This window comes from Ciconia boyciana, chromosome 8, assembly GCF_034638445.1.
Source record: "Ciconia boyciana chromosome 8, ASM3463844v1, whole genome shotgun sequence".
Lineage (NCBI taxonomy): Eukaryota > Metazoa > Chordata > Aves > Ciconiiformes > Ciconiidae > Ciconia > Ciconia boyciana.
In genome coordinates, this window is record NC_132941.1 from 15,009,044 (window position 1) to 15,027,186 (window position 18,143).

General features: G+C 35.9%; 1 protein-coding gene across 1 annotated transcript in view; it reads left to right on the forward strand.

Moving 5' to 3' along the window:
* Positions 1-2,456: 2,456 nt before the first annotated feature.
* The window catches only part of UNC13C (unc-13 homolog C), a 187,269-nt gene continuing 171,582 nt past the window's right edge, over positions 2,457-18,143 (forward strand). Inside the window, exon 1 of the mRNA XM_072871143.1 lies at positions 2,457-5,515. Coding sequence (XP_072727244.1) covers positions 2,551-5,515 — 2,965 coding nt within the window. The 5' untranslated portion in view covers positions 2,457-2,550. The remainder of the gene's footprint in view (positions 5,516-18,143) is intronic.

Here is an 18,143-nt window from a genome sequence, read left to right on the forward strand (position 1 = left end):
TAGCAGATCTGTGTGTGTTTGTAACAGCACAACTTTTAATTTACTATGGCATTGTCAGAAACTGGGTTTAAATAAATTGAGTACTGAATTTGCAGCTATTTATAATACTTTCAGTTATCTCTGATAAAAAGCATAGGTTAGGCATTGGATAAAACATATATATGGCTGGCTATGAAATTAAGATTCTTCTACAGAGAAGAATTAAACCTTATTTAAAATTAATGGAAATGTTCCAGATTCCAATTATAACTTCATTATTTCTTGATGTTTTGTAGACTGAGCCAGTAAACAAGCCTTCTAGCTTGTTTATACATTGTTGGTTTGAAGTATTTTCAATGAGAAGAATGTCCAAGTCATCTGAGTGAAGTTTGCATAAGAGGGCATTTAAAAAGCTATGGTTGTGTGGGCAGAGGAGGCAGGCAGTTACACTTCAAATCTTGTTCAACAAATGGTTGCAAACATTCAGTGTAAGAGTTGAATGGTTAACAACTGTTTCTACGTCTAGAAACATGCCTTTGATACTGAAAAGTGTCCCAGGATGGTTCCTTCCTCTACCAATAATATGTGAAAAAAAGGAAGCCTTGGCTATAGCGAGAGCTTTGTAATATTCTGAGATGCCATTTGCATGCCTTGAAAATTGCATGCAGTCTCATTGAGCATTCTTTTGCTTTCAGACATTGCTTACTCTTAATACTCTGACTTCAGGCATAAGCCTGGAAGAAAAAGAAGTCACAAGAGCTATGCTGATGCATATAAGTCAAAAATGTGATTCATGTTCCACAAATATTTCACCTTTTATAAAATAACAGGCAGCAACTTTGGGAAGGATGAGGAATGTTGTTTATTCTCGTTCTGCTTGCTCTTGTGCTGTATCCCAATTTTGTTATAACTGGAAAAGAAATAAGTCTGTTTACAGCCTCTGTTCCAGGATTCCAGAAGCCAGCCAGGCTTTTACCAGCTTTGCTTGCGCTCTATTCAACATGGCGCATTTTGCTGCTGCAGTAGGAATCCGCAGTTAGTGTCTATTATTGACCATAACAGTGAAGACAAACTCTGTAATGAAAAGACCAGATCTTGAGGTGTGTGAGGGCACCATAATGTTTCATACAGTGCCATGCTGTTTGCAGACAAGGACAGTTCATATCCTTTACTCCTCTTAAGACACTACAGAGCAAGTTTTAACCCTTCATATACCCTGTATCTAAATAAACTTCTTATTCTGCCAAAGAATTTTTAGCTGGCTTAGAAGCAGAAATGGCCATTTTAAGAACTACTACTTTGTTGGATTTTTCTGAGCTATTTGTCTTGTTTTTATTCTACAGCTATGAGACTGGGACGTGAATGATATAATGTACAAAAAAGTATATTTATATGGTTAAAAATGCATTGACTACATTTCTGTGGAATACAAGCTTTTGTTTTATGGAATAGAAGCTTCCAGATATCTCATGAAATCTTTTCTTACTCTTCCATATTTAGACCAAATTGCTTTCCTGTTGTAATGGCACTGTTTTTTGTCCTGAGACTTTTAAATCATATTTGTTTCTCCCTCTTCCTCTTCTTTTGTGTAGATTTTGTTTCTTTTTTTCTGTGACCAGAACAATGTAAAACTTAGTAACCTGGATGAGAATGTTCCATCAAGTGTCATTATGATTTTCTGTTATTTTCTATAGCTTTTTTTTTCTTCTTTAAGAAAAGAAACCAAGGAGGTACACCCACTTTAAGTCCTGGCTTACCATAACATATGTTAAAGTCTGGTATAAAAAGGAAGCATCTAATTCTCAAACCATAGTTATGTGCATAATTCAATCTCAAGACAGAACAGTACTTCATGGTTACAATACTGATTTGTTGCACAAAATTCTACCTTTCTCCAAAGATGAACCAAGAGAGACCTTTCTACTTCTGTTTTACTAGCTAGTAACAACTAGTTCCCCTGTTTGTTTTTTGACCACTGCTATATATCATATGGATCTAAATTGAAATGTCGTTACTCTGAAAGAAAGCAGGCAGCATTAATACCAAATATCTCAGTTAAAGTCAGAGAATTAAACCAGACAAAGAAGCCTGTAAATAAGTATAGCTTATTCATTTATGTTAAAAATATTTGCCTAGAACTGCTTTCAGCTTCAATTGTTCATGAAAAATTCTATTCAGACAATTAGGGGGAAAGTATAAATAAATACTTAACTGCTCTGTGTTTCCATTGTAACTCAGTTAAAACAACATCAGTATTATTGAATGATAAGTTTGTTTGGCAGCCATTGTAATGTCATTCCCTCCTTTTTAGACACTTCAAGAAGCCATGCGCAACAGAGTGAGATTTTGCAAGACATGCAAAACCCCTTCAGGATTTGGTTTTGAACAAGCAGATGTATGATTTTTTTTTTTTTTTTTTTTTGGCTGTCCAATGATACCAGAGCATCAGTAGTTTATATGTCTGTAGTCTCTGTTGATGAAATATTTGCTGATGATCCTGTTGGAGATACGAATACTTGTCTGGATCAAAAATTGTGTTTTGTGGAAACAGCTTAACATAAATTACACTCCATGGTTTCTGCCCTCTTAAAGAGCCTGATCTCATCTTACATACATAAGATTTGCAAAGGAATGTTTACAAAGAAATCGGGAAATAGTACAAAAAGGAAAGAGAGTTGTCAGAGCAAAAAGGAACAAGACTTAACTCAGATTGGACAAACAAAGAATCCAAAATTTTCAAATGCTTTAAAAAGCACTGTTAAAAAGATTGCAAAGTGTCCATCTGCTCGCAACTTGTCAACTGAAGAAGAGGAAAGTAATAGAGACTTTTCACTTTCTCCAACATTCAGTTACAGAGTTGCTATTGCCAATGGACTGCAAAAGCATATTTTTGTGACAAACAATAATAATGAAGATATAGTTCAAGATCTGTCTTCAAATGATAGTTCATATTCTGAGTCATTAAGTGAAGTAAAAAGTAATAGCAAGAAAAACGAATACTTGTCACACACAATGCCTGTGAGACGCAACAGAAAAAGCTTAAGCAGCCTTGCACCATCTGATGGAAGTTCTGATGGAGAACGCACTTTACACACACTGAAGCTGGGAGCTTTACGAAAACTAAGGAAATGGAAGAAGAGCCAAGAATGTGTCTCATCAGACTCAGAACTAAGTACATGGAAGAAAACATGGGGCTTAAGAAGTAAATCTCTAGACAGAACTGGCCGTCACCAGAAATCAAATACTCTTGAACCTGGCTTTAGTTCGACAGGTTGTATTAGTCAAACCCATGATGTTATGGAAATGATCTTTAAAGAGCTTCAGGGAATAAGTCAAATTGAAACAGAACTCTCTGAATTAAGAGGGCATGTTAATGCTCTGAAACAATCAATTGATGAAATTTCTAGTAGTGTAGAAGTTGTACAAAATGAAATTGAACAATTGCGAACTGGATTTGTACAGTCCAGAAGAGAAACTCGGGACATACACGACTACATTAAGCAGATAGGCCATCCAGGAAACAAAGCAAGTCTTAGGTTTCTAAATGTGCCTGAAGAGAGGCTTGAAAAAACTGAAAGCATAGTTTACAAAATATTAATAGATAAAATGGGTTTCTCAGAGGCACAAAGCAGTATTAAAATTGAGTTTGCCCAAAGACTGGGGCAGCAAAGAGACTGTCCAAATGCAAAGCCAAGGCCTATTCTTGTTTACTTTGAGTCATCACAGCAAAGAGATTTGATTTTAAAAAAGTCTTATAAACTTAAGGGAACTGGCATTGGAATTTCTACAGATATATTTTCCCATGACGTAAAAGACAAAAAAGAAAGAGGACTACCTTCCTCTCAGACATATGAGAGTATGGATATGAAGCTTTTAACTGTGGAGACAAAAACTAAAATGCATGACTGGGAGTCACCTGACAGTGATAAAGACTTGGAATCAGATATAAATAAGAACAGGTATGCAAAGATATCTAAATCAGCACTTCAAATAAAAACAAGCACTGCAAAGGGGAGTACTGAGTCCCCAGATACTAAAGACCTTAATGGAACTGCTGACAATAGCACCTTTTCAAACAGAAGGAATTACGGCAATCAGTCACCAGAATTTGACAACATGGAAAAACAATCCAAGACCTATTATTCAGACATGACTCCTCTATGGCATTTACAGAATGACTTTGCAACACCAAAACTTAGCCGTTCAGAGTCAGATTTCTCAAAATTGTGTCAGTCTTACTCTGAGGATTTTTCAGAAAATCAGTATTTTAGCAGAACAAACGGCAATTCACTGTTGTCTTCCTCCGATCGAGAGCTTTGGCAGCGAAGGCAAGATGATTCTACAAACTGGTATGGCAGTTCCCAGGGACAGACTTTTGTCCAAGATATGCAGCAGTATCCAGAGCAAAATGAAGTAGAGAACACAGAAACCGTTGACAGTGGAGTAAGCAACGGAATAATATGTGCATCTGGAGACAGAAGCCACTATAGTGATTCTCAGCTTTCTTTACATGATGATCTTTCCCCATGGAAAGACTGGAATCAGTTGGAACAAGGGGCAGATTTGGGCCTAGACTCATCCACACAGGAAATTTTTGTGTATGATATGAGCAGCCCTTCAGATCAACAGACGGATTTTGGAAAGTGCCAAAGTTCTGACCTCCAGTATGATACTGAAAGCTACGATTTTACCCTTGATGGTACTTCTCCATCGTGTCCAGGCCTTGATAGCGAATCACAATGTCAGTGGACTGGTCAATATGATGATTATCAGGAAACAAATTCTATCTCCCCATATCAGAATCAAAACAGATTGCCCATGATGTACCGAAGTCAGAGTGAACTACCAAGCGACGACTCAGAAGAAACGGCCCCTAAATCGTGGCATAGCCGATTAAGCATAGATCTTTCTGATAAGACTTTCAGCTTTCCTAAATTTGGATCTACACTTCAACGTGCTAAGTCAGCTTTAGAAGTAGTCTGGAATAAAAGTACACAAAGTTTAAGTGGGTATGAAGACAGTGGATCATCTTTTATGGGAAGGTTTAGAACTTTATCTCAGTCTACTGCAAATGAATCAAGTACAACACTAGATTCTGATGTTTATGCTGAGCCTTATTGCTACAAAGCAGATTATGAGGAAGACTTAATCGAACCACCTGGTGAGAATGAAACAGACTATGTAGAAGTAATGGAACAAGTCCTTGCTAAACTAGAAAATAGAACTAATAGCAGTGAAACTAGTGAGCAGGTCCAAGAATACGAACTGGGGCAGCCTTCGTATGAGACTCCATATGCAATACTACCAGAGGGGCAATATGACACACAGTTTGACAATGTGGTCAGCGAAGAGATATTGGAAGTTGAAAGTGACACGGCTGCTGACATAGAAGTAAGGGAAGATGAAAATCAGAATGTCCCAGAGATGCTTACAGAAACTCCAAAGAAAAAAAGAATACGACCGTCATTTAAAGAAGCTGCTTTAAAAGCATACAAGAAACAAATGAATGATTTGGAAGAGAAGATCCTTGCTGGAGGTAATAGTATTTTAATAATGTCTTTTAAGAAAACATTGTTCTTACTAGAGTTGGACATTAATTTCTGTATGGTACCTGAACCTGCTTCCATTGAATTTGGTGACAAAAATTCTGCTTATGTCTGATTTTGTTAATAGGGTGAAGTAGTCCCATGGAAGTCAAAAGGCTAAAATTTTACAAATTTGTTCTGAAGGAATTTTCTGAGTATATTTAGTCAAACATGTTTATAAGCAATTGTATTGCTTTGAATTTCAGTAACTTGAAAATTAAATTTCACAAGATTTAAATCCTATAAAAAGAACTAAACAGTACACCATTCTTGTTTTTCTTATAGCTTTATAAACGTATTCACAGAGTAATCCAGAGTATCCAGATATTGCAGTGCTTCCTTTAACAGTTTTCAAGGCGTGATTGGTTCTATATTCGTCCTGATAAGCAGTGTTCTGCATCCTGTATGCAACCTATAACTTGTTATGTACTTGTGAGTGTGCAAGTCTAAACTGATTTTAATTCTGTCCTTAGTTGTACTCCCAGTAAGCCCTCAAACAAGTAGTCAGTCCCCAAAAAAGGGAAGAGAAGGGTGTGAAAGAGAAAAGAAGGGTAAATGGTTGCAGCCATCTATGAAGAGGTGGTAGAAAGGAACTTAACTCACAGGGGGTGTTGCCACAGATTTATTCATGATCTTTATCTTCTGTGTTAACAGACTTCAAAGCAAACAGTCATATACATAACTTTAATATCTCTAGTATTACACAAATATGGTGATTTTCAATATTAATGTACACTGTAATGCTAATGTTATAATATTGCATGTGCATTTAATTGGGACCACATAATTACTGTAGCTAGCCAGATGGTAATTGTCACCTTGACTGAATCTTTGCTTTCTTTAGCTGCATTGAAAAAATAATCATCTGATACATTCATTTTAAAGTTGAAGAATTGTGCCTTTAGCCAAGGATTGTATTTAGTAGTAATAAGCATCCAAAGCTTGAGCTACTATAAAGTTTCTTTTGTACATGGACAACTACTTTTACAATAAACATATAGTCAAGTTGAAAGTATGTTACACAAGCTATTAAATATTGCTAATATGAAAGTTTATTTTAAAGTCTATTTTTACATTTAAATAATGACACTAGATTGTAATTTGCATTTTGCAGATATTTTTCTACAGTACTGTGTCAGACACTACATGGTGTATGTATGAAGAAAGAGCTACCAATAGCTAGTATTTTCATGACTTTTTCATTATTTTATGAAGCATGGTGGGGGAACCACAGTCATTTTACCTAGTCATTGTTGTACAATAGGAATATAAAGATCTGAGGACCTAATTAAAGAAAGCATGCAGGGAAGATGCAAAATAGTGAAACCCAAATTGGTTCCACTATTTCAAGTTCCACTTGAAATATTTCCACTATTTCAAGTTCCACTATTTCAAGTCTGTACATTTGTATACGTTATTAGATAACATAGGCTGTTAGAAAATGAGAACTAACTTTGATGTTACATCTCATGCGATCAGTTCTATGCATTAAAGGTATTTGTTTTTCCTTTAACCCAGCAGGTGAAAGGCCTCTTTCAGTCTCTTAGTGAATTAATTCTGAATTAATTCTGCATGGGTATAAGATGTCATACTAGGACCTCCATTTTTGTTTCCACTGAAATAAAGGAGAAGGGAATACAGCAAGAGGTTAAAGGGAATTTACAGATTAACTGCTACAACAACACTATTTCTCAGATTATTCTGAAAACAGTATGCATTGACTCGTGAGTAGCAGTTCTGTTTTCTCTTCACACTTTATTTTCCACACCAACAGGGAGGACGTGTTTCCATCAGGGATTCTGCCTCAGCGGTCATTAACTGGTTTATTACAAACGTATCTTCAGGTCCTGTAGCATACCTGGCAATACTTATTAACATGGAAGACTGTTTAGTCTTTCATGTTTTATGTTTAATGGATGAATATGATATTTTACCTCTTAATGTCTGCAGAACACCTAACAATTCTTCAGTATTTAAAACTTTCAAAATATATTTCCTAGCTGGAGGAGTCTACTAAATGAATACGTTACCTGAAAAACTACTTCTGCTGAGTGACATGCAGTATTATTGCAGACAAATCTTTCTTGATTTTACTTTCAGTGAGCTGGATGACTGATATTACAGTCTATTCACAGATAATGGAATCCACAGGTGGAATCTTTGTCCTTGGAGATATTCAAAAGTCATCTGGACATGGTCCTGGGCAATCTGCTCTAGGTGACCCTGCCTGAACAGGTTTGTTAGACAAGATGGCCTCCAGAGGTCCCTTCTAGCCTCTACTGTTCTGTGATAAGGAAATACTTTTTAGTACTTTGTATGCAGCCTTTGAAGAAGGACGTCTTCTTAATGTCAGTTTGTCCTCTAAGACAAAACATGTTTAACTTCTGTTTATTACTTGAATTGCACAGCAATTTTGATTTAGTACAGGAAACAACATTTTGTAAACCAGTTCTTAAAGGAGTTCTGCAAAACACACAAATGTACAGTTTGTAGCCTCTCAGTTTTCACAACCTGCCCCCTCTTCTTTACGTGTGGATTCATGCATGTCCAGAGAATACTTAATTTATCATTTAAACAAATAGTAGTTTGGGGTGTTGTAGCTTCCTTTTAATATTTGCAGGAGCACTAATAACTTTAAAGAAAAGTGACTAATAGCTGATCTAGGGTTTACGTTACTTTTATGAATGTTTTGGGATTTTTTTACTCTCTTATCCCTATAATTGATTCACAGTCACCTTCTGATTTCTTATTTGCAGATGGAAAAGTACTAGTTGCAGAACAAGTTCCTTGTATTAATCTTCCTTATATAACCAAAACATAACCTATTGTTTAATGAATTTTTTCATCTCTCCATGTAACCAGGAGCAGGTAGACAGCAATCTAGCCAACCAGAGATATGGCCAGATAACACAGTAGTGTTATTTCTCCAATTTAGTACAAAAGAAATGTTTAGAATGCTATTATTTTCGTTCTAGTAACACATGAGGTAAGGTCACTGAACCTTTGGTACATAAATAATTTATTACTGCACAAGAACCCCATCGGATAGTCCTATTCTCTGTCTCTAGCTGGAGAGAAGAAATACACTATGGGCTGATTGCTTATGTATTATTTATTACAACGTGTTTTTGGAGACATACGGGAGTGAAAGTAATAAGGTATATGGATGAGAGGAGACGTGAGCAGTACATGAGTAATCCTCAGATTTAAAGTTCTGTAAGGACATAGAGGCATTGTGATGATGCATGTACAGTAATGGGAGGATTGATGGCTTTTTAGAAAAATATCAGAGAAATGCTAGCCAGTGGTTTGTTTCTTTGTACGCTGTAATCAAGAATAACTCTTACCCTTTTATTTATTGTTCCAGTCCTCGCCTGTTATTTTCTAGCTTTCTTTTTCCCTAATGGCTTTGTTCATTCCATCTCTATCTTGTTATCTTTTACAGGTGCCTTAGAATAAGCATCATTCTCCCTCCTGATGAAACTATCACTCTGGATAAGCTTCCAGAGTTGCATGCACTCTTCTGAGTTGCTTTTAACGATAACATAGACTCTTTCTATGAATGGTAGTTTACGAGCAATAGCTTCTTGATCTAGTTGATGAAGATCTTACTGATCATTTGGTGAGTGGTCAGATTTTAAACAGCCTTTGGTCTGAATTTTCTGCCACAGAGTAACCTGTAGATTGTTCATGGTGTCAAGATGGGTGAACTCATCTTACTCTATACATACCTACAGTGGCAAGTCAGACTACAGGGGCAGGGATGGGAGTTGCCTCTTCAACATGTGAATGAAAGTGGGTTTTCTATTGTTTTATAGGAAGGATTTGTATTACGTTTAGTGGTGTCTGACTGAAGAACAGAACTTAGAGATCAGTATCAATACAGCCTTATTTTGTATATGCCTGAAGGAGGAAATGTGATGCTAACATTTGAAACCAAAGGAACCAGTAATGTATTACTGCACTCCCCTTGCAGTGTGGTCATTTGGTTCCACATTAAGAAAAGCTGTCATCAGAATAATTATATCACTAATGCATATTTCAAACTGTCTATTCAAACTACAGTCTTTTGAAACAAGCACATATTTTCTCATTTTGACAGCTTTTCTAGCCTTTTTATAATAACTATTTGCTGGAACTGCCTGAGTCAGCTGTATTTTCCCAAAGAGTATAGGCTCTAGAAGTTAATCTAACCTTGTCTTGTGGTACTCAGGGTTTTGCTTCCTTTATGTCTTACCTCCATCATGTTTGTTTTTAATACGCTTGTGTAGGTGCACAGTTACTAGTAACTAATAACTACAGTTAATAGTATTGTACCAGTTTTATTATGTGAATATAAGTCTTGGATTTGGACTTGAAAAGATCAGTGCTGTGGCCCAGATGAAAATCAATTGATCTGGTATTGTTTAGTAAATGAATCAGTCATTTTATAGCCATTCAGGTGGAAACAGGATAAATAAAGCCATTACCTTGGTCACAGCAACTGCATGTTGGTTGGTGGTGACCGTAATGGGGAAATAAGAAGCCTGTTAGAAGATAAATTGCTTTTAAATATTAAAGAGTTCTCCTACGCTCAATCTACATTAGCTGTGTTGGGAAGTGGGCTTTAAGAAAGGACCACTGTTTGTAGAAAGAGAAATGAAAAGTAGACGTATATCCTATCTTATTTCTTAATTGCTTGAGGTAATTATGTTGACTGATTAAAATATTGTGAATTGTGTTTGGGTTTGCAGGTTTTTTTCCTTAAAAATAGAATTCCTTCTCAGGCTGCTGATGCAGATTGGGTAAGGGAAGGATGTCTAGTCAGATGGCAGAATTCTAGTTTAGTGTATAAAATACTACAGCAATTAATAAAAATAGAATATGTCTATTTGCATATATTATGCCAAACTGAGCTGCTAATTCCTTCATTGACCAGTAGTAACAGCTAATGCCGGTCAGTCTTGTTCATGCCACAGTATAAAAGAGGTTGTTGATAGTGGTCATCTTTTCCCCTTTTTAATCAGTCTGCCATTGTCATAACAAAACTAACAGTTTGTCGTCTTGGAGGCATTCTTTGAAATCTGTAAGACCCCTCTGTTGTCATTACCACCTCATTTCTTCAAGTATTGTGTTGTTAAAAAATTAAATACAAATTTAAGTTTATACTTACCCTTTAGTGAATAATGGTGTCGTGGCACTATTGAAGGCTTAGGCGTAATTAAATCTAAACAAGCTGTCTTGAGCTAATGCAGCTTTAAGTTGATATAGTTTTGACATACTTTATATGGCTTTAGGTGTACTTCACTGTAAACACTCACCAGAAGCCCCCACTGGAAGGCTTGAAGCAGAGTGGTGGCTACGCTTTAAGTTTCCTTTGAGTTTAGCATCACCTTGTACAGAATCATGAAACTTTTTTTTTCGTGATCTCTTTGAGATGCTTTTCCTTCACTGAGCCCAATGGCATTTCTCATCTTTCTAACCTCAGGCATAGTCTAATGGGGAAAAAAAAAGGTAATGAGTGAGTATCCTGTAATTAGTCTTTGCATCATTGTGAAAGAACAGCCCAGACAGGAACACTTTTAGTTAATAAAAGTTAACAGCAATACCAAGCCCCAAAATTTTCTGTTCTGTTTCAAAATATTGAAACCGCAGTATTCAGTGATACAAGGTTTTGTTTGTATTCTGCCATATCCCTAATAGATTTTTTTTTTTTTAACCTGTAGTGACAAAAGACTTCATTAATACAAGGGCTGATGGTGTATGCTGTGTGGCTGATACAGTTGATTTGCAATGTTTTAAAAAAATAAATATATATTCACCTAATGTATAAGGTATAGAGAGCTGGATTTGGGGACATAATACTTTTCAACAGAAGTTGATTCATCTATTGCTCATCTCTTCATATGTAAATAATGTAAACAGATAGATTACAGAGATTTTTCATCAGTGTAAATTCCCTTCCATATTCACGTCAGAAGATGGTGGCAATGGAACAGATGTATTGTGTAAACAGGCTGGGGAAGTAATGGATAGCCTCCCTATATACTTGAACAGATGTGTGGTACTGAGGAAACAAGATTTATTGCAAGTTAAGGAATCTATTTTGGTGCTGCATTGGGGATGACAATGAACTACAGAATTTAATAATCCAGTTTTTCCAACTGTCTTTTTTTTTCTTTCCTAACTTCATGTTTGTGCCTGCCTTTTGGTCAGGTAAACAAAACAATGGCTATCTTTAACTTCTTTTTCTTTATTTGTGGGATAAGAAGCTGAAGCGGGGAGAAACTAAATACATTTTCAGATTATGTGCGTAGGAATTGATAAAGACAATATATTCCTGCACTCAACCTGCTTAGCTAAAATTCTAGAAAATCCTTTTTCCTGTATATATATGTGCACTCTGGAAATCTTCCAGTAATATTACAGGAAGTAAAACAGCATTCTAAAGAATTATTAACAACTCTATGAATTCAGTCAAGATGTTGCAGATGAACCAATATATAATGATTTGACTGAGTCTCTCTTGCATATGCTTGCTTCATGCACACAAGAGTCTATGCAATTTTTTTCTTGCCACTGGTTTCACTCTAGAGTCAGGCATAAGTCTTTATACTATTCCCTTCCTGCTTCTCTCTGCCCTTTGATGGGGAAAAGGGATATCAGAGATTTAAGACAGTCAATAGCAGTCCGTTCAGCTTGAGATTAATAGAATTGTAGAAAGGTTGCTTTAGAAAAATTATCTGAGGAAATCTAATCAATTAATGATAAAGATGATACATCCATCTTTTGTCTGTGAAGAAAGAGGAAGTAGTTAAATTCACCACCTACTCTATAGAGTTAGGACTTCAGGGAGGGATGATCTGCATCCGTTGCTTTGCTGCTACTACATGTTCAGTGCATCAAAAAAGGGATTCGAGTAGGGAAAATTATACTGGGAGTAGTGATCATAATCTTAGAGACTTTTACCATTCATATAAAAGCAAACCTCTATTAACAAGAAGTTATGTTTTTTCCAAGATCTGTTAAAAAAATAATCCCAGTTTTAGAAACCTTAAGTGAAAGGATTCTTTAAAAAATGATTTAATATGTCTTTCAGAAAAGATAATAGTGTTCTTATGGCTGATTGTATTTTAAATCTGTAGTTAGAGGCTTCATGTGTATCAGAAAATCTTAGTTTATAATACTGCATCTCTTTGAAAAAAAGGGTAGTAACCAAATAAATTGAAGATCAGCAGTTTAATTTAGCATAGTAACTCTTACTGAATCAGTGTGCATTACATCAGGAAAATGTGTGTCACAAATACACTTGTGTAACAGTCTGGGAATCCAAAAAAATTCTGTTGTTATCAGATGCCCTTTTGCTGGAATAGCTATACCTACTCTTTAATAATAATAAAAAAACCCAAACCAAACCAACAACAACAACAAAAAATCAAAACACCCCCCCCCCCCCCCCCCCCCCATCCTTAATCAGTAAGTTTTAGCAGGCATCATCCATATTTTGGCTGTTTAAAAAAAAAAAATCAAAACAAACCACCCCAAACCACTTCTGTTTAGAGAATTACTTCATTTTTTAGTAAAAGCGATTCATTAAAACTGCTAGTTTCCTTCATAAAAGAAGAAAGTCTCTACTACGCTACTCCTTATGAGAACAGGAGACTATTTAACACTATTTTCACTGACTTTAGAATTAATGTAGATTGATTAATATTCATGCAGTTTGCCTGCCCTTTTTGTGCTTAAACAAATTTAAAATAAATTTGCTAGAGCTAAGAGAAAACCTGAGTGTGCATGTCAGTTACAAGGACTTACTTATACTGGTTCTGCTATGGAAATGAATCTAAATCAATATTTTATCCCCAAGATTAAGAAATATTTTCTATTTTTATTTCTGAAACATTTAAGCCTTTTCTTTAGATCATTGTATTTTAGAAGCAGAAATAACACTGCATCGTTTTATAATGCAGCTTCAGGATAAAATGAATCTTGTTAAAGCAACTGGCTGAAAAAATATGTAGACGTGCATTTAAAAAATGTAATGACTTGGAAAACATGAGTTCATAAATACACTCAAATCTTCCTCTGATGTGTTAGGGAAGTAGAGTATTACAACAAAGTGTGAAACTAAAGAGATTCTCTGTTTTGCTGCCAAAGGAAAATTCTGACTACTTTCATGGGACAGGTGCCAGACTTTTTCTTTATGCACATTTTCCAGGTGATCAGTGGAGCACCTACACAGTTGTGTCTTCCTGGGACTCTAAATAGGAAGAAATATATGAAACCTCTCTAGTTCCTGCTGATGCAAAATGATCGTTGAAACTGATGAAACTTTGTCAACCATGAGATTTGTCTCCTTGATCAGTAGAGCATATTCTTAAGATGGCTTGCATGATCAGAAGTTTTGGTAAACCTGAAAATAAAGACAGGATTGATTGGTATATAAATAATTCTAGCAAAAACCATAGATGCATACATACAGACACCTGCACTTTTCTGTTGTTTAATACATACCATTTTTGTAAGAGAGTTTTCTTCTGCACTTGCCTCATGTAAAACTCTTATTCACTCCACTGAAAATGTTACTAATTTTCAGATTAAAACCTATGTAAAGAGAGGGTTTGTCAGGTAGCCCACGTCTTCTAATTGTGTTGCTGATAGAGCTGTTTAAAAATGTCCTTGATACTATGATAAAGAATATGGTCTATAAAAATAGACAAGTTAACTAGAAAAAAATGAAAACACTGTTGAACACAGAAGAGACTGTGATCTGTTTTCACAAAACAAGTAGTGGTAAAGAGCAAGCTGCTGACTGATACGCTAGTAGCTTCTCTGGAGTTGACTACTGAAACTAGTTGGACTTGCTTATGTTACACTGGAATCTCAGAGATGTGATGTGGCAAAACATCTTTTTTACTCTGATTCTTCTCTGTGAGAAATGAGGTTTCTTGATTTGGTGAGGTTTCTTCTTAAACCGTTTCTTCAATGGTTGGACTTGATGATCTTAAAGGTCTTTCCCAACCTAAATGATTCTATGGTCGCAGGCCAAACAGCAGCAAGGGATTTGTCAATGCTATCACAGATTCATAAACTATGTATAGCTCTAGGTATCACCGGTGTAATTGCAGCCTCACTAAAGGAATTCTTGTCCATCAGCTGCATATATATCAAGATGGAATAAGGAGAGAGAGACATGATGAACTTACTATCAAATGCAAAATAAACCAGGAGTGAAGAATATGTATAAAATGGATGAGTAAGAACTAAAGCAGTTTTTAATCTTAACCTGTAGGTCTTCCTGTTCGATTTACACAAACAGGATAGAGCTGATGCTTCTCTGCATCCATGAGGCAGGGAAGATACTGCAAGTAGTGGCATTTTGTTTGGGAACTTTAAAAGGCATGTTGGTTGAAATTTTCTTTTATAAAAAAACAAAAGCAGAGGATAAGGAGACATGCCTTTTCCTATTAACTATAAAAAGGGATTGTGGAATTCAGAAGGATTTATGCATGTCCTATCAGGTAGAAAAAGTCCAATAGAACCAAAAGTCATGCTTTGAATTCCAGTGTACCAGTCTATAGCCCTTAACATCTGTGTGTCTCTTTGGTGTTTATGCATAATTGTTCCAACTTATTACTTTCAAGCAGAGCTGAAACAAACAGTGTGTAATTTGATTTGGTTTCTACCTATAGCATAAAAGCTAACAGTGGGGAAAATAACTGTCTTTTTAGTGTTTTGTTGAGAAGGTCAGTCTCTTTACTTTCATGACAATTATCTTGAGACTTTTTTGAGTTGCTTCAGTTAGAAAAAGGTAATTATATTACAGAACAAAGCTGAGCTTTATAGTATTTGCCACATGAATGCTACTTGTATAATTTGTAATTGTGAGTGAGCATATGTTCTTGCCTTTTTTTGACATCTAATATGTAACTAACATCATTAGCCATGGAGAAAAAAAAAAGTATTACTCTGTTATACTCTTTAATGCATTTGAAGTACTGTCACCACCTCCCTCCTTAGTTTTATCTCTCAATAAGACAAAATAAACCAAATCTTTTCAGTCTGTCTTCACAGATTGTTTAATGAATCTCTGCTTGTTCTGGCTTTTGTCATCCTCTTTCTATTCAATTTGTTTAGTATTAGTGTGATTCCAAAAATTGGAAAGACAACTTCAGCTGAAGTTAACAGGTGCCCATAGAGCTGAGTCATCTCTGTCTCACTTATGACACATACTAATACTTTCCAGAATTACAGTAGCGTTTTTTGGACTAATATTACATCAACAATGCTTTCAATTTCAAATATGCTATATGCCCTGTACTGCTATCTAATAACTTTTTTTGTCATTTTTCATTTTTTCTTCCAAACATAGAACTAGTTTTTACAGGAGTAGTGTCAAGGCAGTGAAGTGAATTCAGTAATACGTGAACAACATTTTGAATTCTAGCTCCATCCTTTCAAATACTTGCAACCCATTCCAGATTGGTGTCTTCTACAGACTCTGTGAAATTCTGTTCATCCAGCTTCCTGAGAACATTGACTGAAATTGACCTGTATGATATTGGTTGATACCACTCATGATACTTCGGCTAAAAGAATTACTCCCAAATATCACAGTACAACTGTACACTCTTTTCTACCAATTTCACCTTTACTGTATTTATCTTGCTTACATAGGGAATGTCATGAAAAACAATTTTCAAAAGTCATATTAGCATTGTGGTATTTCAAGTCTTTTCCTTCTCTCATATCAGTTAAGCCAGTTTGCTTATCAACAGAAGAAAATCTGATTTCTTTGTCTTATCTCAGTAAGCAACTTTGGCTGATGTCATCTTTTTATTCTGTATGTGATTATACATTGATTCATTTTTTCTTCCACTACTGTAAGTCTTGAAATTAGTCTGACTTATCTAAATTTTTTAGCCTCCTAATTTGATTTTTTTTTTTTTTAAGATAATTTTTAAAGTGTTTGAGATTATTTTAGATAGTTCCTTAAATCTTAGCTAGGAAGTGGATACAACTCCACAGGAGAAGAAACAACTTCATACCAACAGCAGCTATGAACATCATAGCCTCTGAAATACATGACTGTTTCCCAGACTTTATGTTCTGCTCCTTTGTTCTTGATCCTGGGTGTATATATTGTTCTTGGTCTCTAACAGTAGGATATTTATATGACTTTCGGGTTTGCCACCATTAGCATTTTATTTTACAACAGGGATGCACTTTTGAAGCAAATTTCTCAGTCTTCCTGATTCACCACATTTGGTTTGACCACTGGAATGTCTGAGTGTGATATAATGTCTGATATATTTTACCAATGGTTGCTCTCCAAGATCACACCTGATGTGCTTAGCAACTAATGGGCTTTCAGTCCATAGGGCCAAAAATAGAACTGGTATGAAGTAAATGCCTGTGAAACATTTGTGGTGTGGTGTGTGAACACTTGGGTCTTCAGCACCAACCTCTTTGACCTTCTGAGCAGCTCTTACGGCACTGAACTATTTGCTATTGCATGCATACTCTTTGACCAAGATGGTCAGCTGCTTGCTCCTATGTCCCAGGGAGCCGTTTAACAGCCCTGCCCTACTGTCACTTCTGTCTATGCTGTTACCACAAACCAACTTGCATGTGTCAATGAAATCCTCATGTTCAGTGTCAGAAGCACCAAGGAACATGCTTTAGTTTGAGTCCTGAGGGACTGCTCTCACAGGTGATGTCAAACCAAGTGGCTGTTTTCTTGGATTTCTTTGGAAGAAACACAATGGAACTTCAGCTTGCAAGTAAGACTTCAGCTTGCAATGGGACTTCAGCTTGCAAGCTTGGTCTTACATGCAGTCTACAGTCCAAGTCAAATATTTAGTGGCGATGTTGGCTGTGTGATATGGAGACTTGAAATAAGCAATTATCTGTTTGCTTTCATAGGCTATAATTAATTACTTGGCTCCATTTACTGTTATTTGTATCAGAAGAGCTAAAATATGCCTCTTTATCCTTTATGGATAATGTATGCTTTACCATTCTGATGTGTGCTGGGGTTGGAATACAGTGCTTAAAATGCACTCTGCATTTTGCTGCCTACCATCGCTTTGATAAGCCAGAGACTGTCAAGAAAGCCTGGTCTTCGAGAGGACTGTAGTTTTTTGTGACCATCAAAAATTAAGAAGCACTAGTATTATACCGCATTCCGTAATCAAATAGGTCTCTTGATAGTCAATAATTTATTCTTTTAGAGGCAAGTTTCAGAAGTTGGTAGAAGTATCTAGTATCTAGTAGCTGTTGAAAGACAATAGAAAACAAGAGCCATTAGAAGTCTAATGGGACTCAATTTCTAAACACCAGAGATGTTTTTAAAGCATGTCTTCTTGTTTCAGATTTGCCGGCCCGTTTATTAATAAAGACACAAATGCAGTTTTTATCCGCACCAAGCTGACCTCCTGTTTTGGCTCTCAATGTATCCGCTAGTAATTTTTCTACATCACTGCTAGTAAAGTGCTAGCAGCAATTCTTCTATTTCTCCTGTCAACCAAGCTTTATTCAAGTTTGACCTTCTCTTTGTCAGACAAGCATCACTCATCTCTTATGACGTGCTAGCTTTAA